The sequence below is a fragment of the Bidens hawaiensis genome, unplaced genomic scaffold (genome assembly GCF_021521415.1).
Source record: "Bidens hawaiensis isolate Kalapana, Puna unplaced genomic scaffold, B.hawaiensis_p1.1 tig00057330_1, whole genome shotgun sequence".
Classification (NCBI taxonomy): Eukaryota; Viridiplantae; Streptophyta; class Magnoliopsida; order Asterales; family Asteraceae; genus Bidens; species Bidens hawaiensis.
In genome coordinates, this window is record NW_027500353.1 from 18,197 (window position 1) to 22,210 (window position 4,014).

At 37.3% G+C, this 4,014-nt stretch overlaps 1 protein-coding gene and 1 non-coding gene across 2 annotated transcripts; one reads left to right on the top strand and one right to left on the bottom strand.

Moving 5' to 3' along the window:
- The first annotated feature begins 1,261 nt into the window (after nt 1-1,261).
- Nucleotides 1,262-1,332, top strand: TRNAG-GCC (transfer RNA glycine (anticodon GCC)). Its single transcript has one exon. It is a non-coding gene; the product is annotated as a tRNA-Gly (tRNA).
- LOC143601866 (uncharacterized) lies at nt 1,277-3,720 on the bottom strand. Its single transcript, XM_077079157.1, has 8 exons — nt 3,599-3,720; nt 3,323-3,415; nt 3,153-3,220; nt 2,515-2,587; nt 2,324-2,406; nt 2,138-2,242; nt 1,950-2,049; nt 1,277-1,862 (listed from the first exon to the last, which is right to left on the bottom strand). The coding sequence occupies exons 2-8, from the start codon at nt 3,404-3,406 to the stop codon at nt 1,686-1,688; spliced, it is 690 nt and encodes a 229-aa protein (XP_076935272.1). The 5' UTR covers nt 3,407-3,415; nt 3,599-3,720; the 3' UTR covers nt 1,277-1,685.
- Between the last annotated feature and the right edge of the window lie 294 nt (nt 3,721-4,014).

Genomic DNA, 4,014 nt, shown 5'->3' on the forward strand with positions numbered 1-4,014 from the left:
GGTGAATTGTACGCGTTTTGTATAATCAAACCCGTGTGAAAACGGAAACGAACCCTGCGGTCAAACCAGACACCGAAACCTTAAAGTTCTTTTATAAATCAAATCATTTTATCAATCAATATATTTACTTAAGTTTTATATGATCTTACCTAATCCCGAAACGTATAAACGACCAACTGAGCTAGGCTCGGAAAACGGTGAAACTGAGCCAAATCCAGTTTTAAACATTTCATAGTATACAACGTCACAATCTAAGACTATAGTCATGTTCTGGGTCTAACAGCTATACCCAGATTATCTATACAGCCCGACTTAGCTTGAACACTGTACTAGTAATAACGATACGATACCGTTTATAGGAATCAGGCTATAAACGAGACATTTGACTATCTGACACGTAATTTCTGTGCAAACTACAATAAGGTGAGTTTCACGACCCCCACTTTCTAAACTGTTTTACGAACTTTTGGGGTGAAAAGCATGTTTACATAAACTGTTATACTTGAAAACGTGTGATGATGTGGATTATCTAAGTACTAACACTTGACAAGTCCCCACAAACACAAGTGATTAACTTCGTGCCGGTGACGTGTGGATAGTACTATCGGTTTGACAAACCCAACTGACAGAGCCGGTGGGGTATGCCGGAACATATGTAAACCCAGTTGCACATTGTCATTATATTTTTACATACTGCTATGTGGTGTTAGACATAGTACATACTTGGGGCAAATTGGCTGTTAAATGCCAACGGGAGTGCATGGGCAGTGGAGGCCATGTGTTTTAGCTCGTTTCGGTTTCACTTGTGGCTTAGTATAATGCATCATACACAGACATATATGCATACACACTGTAAACTTTACGAACTCGTGTACTGATTTCATTGAAACTCGTGAAACTTGAAACTCACCAACTAGACGTAGTTGACCCGTTTTACATGCTTTTCAGGTAAAGCAAAAGTGGAATGATTTGCATACGTGCTTGGTGTTAGAAAGACAAGTTGAATAGCTGTGAATAGACGCTGATATAATACTGTTTAAGAAGCTCGCAACCGGTTATGTGTTTTTCACCTAGTTTGTAAACATAGTACCTACCCATGTAATATGATGTAAATTAGCTGTTGAATTTTCTTTATAAACAATGTTGTTGATACCAGTGTTATCTGTTACATTCCCGTATTACGCTTCCGCAACTACCTAGTCGGGGTGTGACCTTAAGCAACGAAGAGCCTTATATAACTGTCACGAAACAAAACATCAACGCACCAGTGGTCTAGTGGTAGAATAGTACCCTGCCACGGTACAGACCCGGGTTCGATTCCCGGCTGGTGCAATTTTTTTTTGCCAACATTCATTATATTGTCAATTTACTAATCTAAATTTGCTACATACAAAATCCCAAATTTTAACTTAATAACTCCATAAGTTTCCATGAGAAAATTTTGCAGACCCAAAAGTTGGTACATATAGATGATACTACCGTGTCGCACATACGTGGCGCACGTGCTCGGCTCCAGAGACCTTATATAGCCTTGCGCCTTTTAAAATCAAGACTACCTCTATACTGTCCTCAACTAGTCATTCTACATTCACTCAAGTTTAAGAAATCATGCAACAAGATACAATATTTTCAAGTTACCAAAGTCTAAAACAAATATATCATAGTTCATACAGACAAAATTACTTTTATGTGACTTTGATAAGAAGAACCACCATGACAAACATACATGTCATCAGAAGCATCACAAGCCATGTGAAGCATGAAGTCTTGGAACTCTCAGAATATACAGCCATTGCCTGTGTATTGGCTCGCCCCGTGCTTGCTAAACTACGCTCAACTGCTTCTTCGGTTGAGTCCAGTATCTGCACTCCAATCATAACAAATTAACCACTTTGTTTAACAAAGTTCATAAACCATTTCTGAATGAAACGTGACTTATTAAAACTTACCTTTTCAGTGTTTTTAACGGATTGATTCATCATGAGAGTACTCTCTTTAAGCTGTCGTGCCAATCCAACCATTTCATCAGTCAAATTTTCTTGAAGCTTCCTGTTCGAGTCAAACAACAACATAAAACACCGTGTTCTAAACTATATGCCAATTTAGGCATGTGAATGCATGCATAGACAGAGAGAACCTGTGCTTTGCAATATGGGACTGTGCAGCAGCATCCAATTGTATAGCGTCTGAATCAGTTGCGTTAACTGTATTTTGGCTTTTGTCTTCAAAACTTGACGAGGGTCTGTTAAATCATGATGAACCAATAACATAAAACGCAAATTCATTATTAACGGAAAATAACATGATAAAGAATATTACTCACATATTTCGCCTTCTCAACCCTGCAGAAGGGGATACACTTTGTTCTTCAGTATTTGGTGCTTCTGGAGATTCTAGGCTTTCCAACTAATAAATAAAAGGAAAATTAATATCTAATTACATGATATTTGAAGTCTGGTTACAAAGTATGACAAAAATGTAAATGAGTAGTTAATAATATAGAAATATACTCACTTCTAAAGAAGCCAAAATGGCGGCAATTGCTTCAATTTTCTCAGAGAATTCACTTAATGTAGCTTTTGAAATCCTACAATAACCAAAAGAAAATTAAGAAAACTTATCACGTTGAGTGCTTTATAAAGATTGAAGCCTCAATTGCCATTGGGTGAGCAAAAACCAAACCATAACCGATAAAATTAGCCGAAATTAACCATAGCCGATAAAACCAATCAGTAAAGGTTAAGTGAATCACTGAATCTGGTTTACCGACCATTTATGCTACGATAAATGTGTTTTCGTTAACCAACCGAAACCGCCCCTGTATGCTTGTTTTTTCAAAATTTATACCTCCATTTCTAGATTCGAACTAACCGAGCTTGGAAAACCATAACCAAGCTTGGAACCGACGTATTCAACTTCAAAACTTCATAAATGAGCTCGGAACACCATAACCAAACCATTTTCAACCGAAACAAAGAAAAAAAATGATAAGAAAATACATCTGACAATTAACCTAACTTAACAGGAATCGACCCATAACCGACCACCTATGGTTATTTAACAAACCAATTTAGTTATGGTTAAGCAAATCTTTTGTAACCGAACCGACTTTGCACACCTCCAATTGATGGTAAAATGAAAAGAAATCAAACCTCGGCAATCCTTCGGGTGTTTTCTCGGCAGCAAGTTGCTCCAACTGCTCTCTTAGAGTACCAACATACTGCAAAATTAGCACTTTATTATATAAGCATATGATTAACCTAATAACAATTAATAAAATTAGCAAATGAAAATGAAATCAAGAATTGGATGAATGACATACATGAATAAGTTTGGATCGATGTTGTTGTTTTGGAGCAGCTGCTAGCAATCGCCTAAAATTGATTTCAGTTTTACTCATTCCCATTGTCAAACCCTAGAAAACATAACATGAGCAATTTAACTTAATTTAATTTAAGCGACTCGTTTACATAAAATATAATAATTGAAGTGAAATCGCATAACAAAAAGTACTATAACAACATACAAAAACGATATAATTGCTTATGATGAAAACGTCTTTAACTTTAAAATATTAGAGGATTCACGCATGACGCACCTGTGGAGTTTGGGGATTTACGATTGTTGTTGTTAAAGTGAATAATTGAATATTAGGTTCCGGTAATCGGATCGGTGGGAGATTATTGAAATGGATCGGCAAGTTTGGGTTGTCCGGGGGGGGGGGGGGGATGGGGGGTTTACAAAACGTTTTATTTTTTTTTAATTGTTAAATAGTAAGAGTAAAAATGTATTTTAAATGAATAATATAAGGGTAGACGGAGTGAGTTCGGGGAGGAAGGCAGTGCAGCTCGGTATTGGTGGGAACACGACCGTGCCCTCCTCGGTACCACCCAAGAAATTAGGTTGTTCAGGGTAGACTTTTGGGATGGAGATGATATTTGGGGCGGGATGGAACGGGAACACCACATCGCCTTTCAAAGAGTCGAAGCAAGATGTTCGAGGTGATGAAAGTTG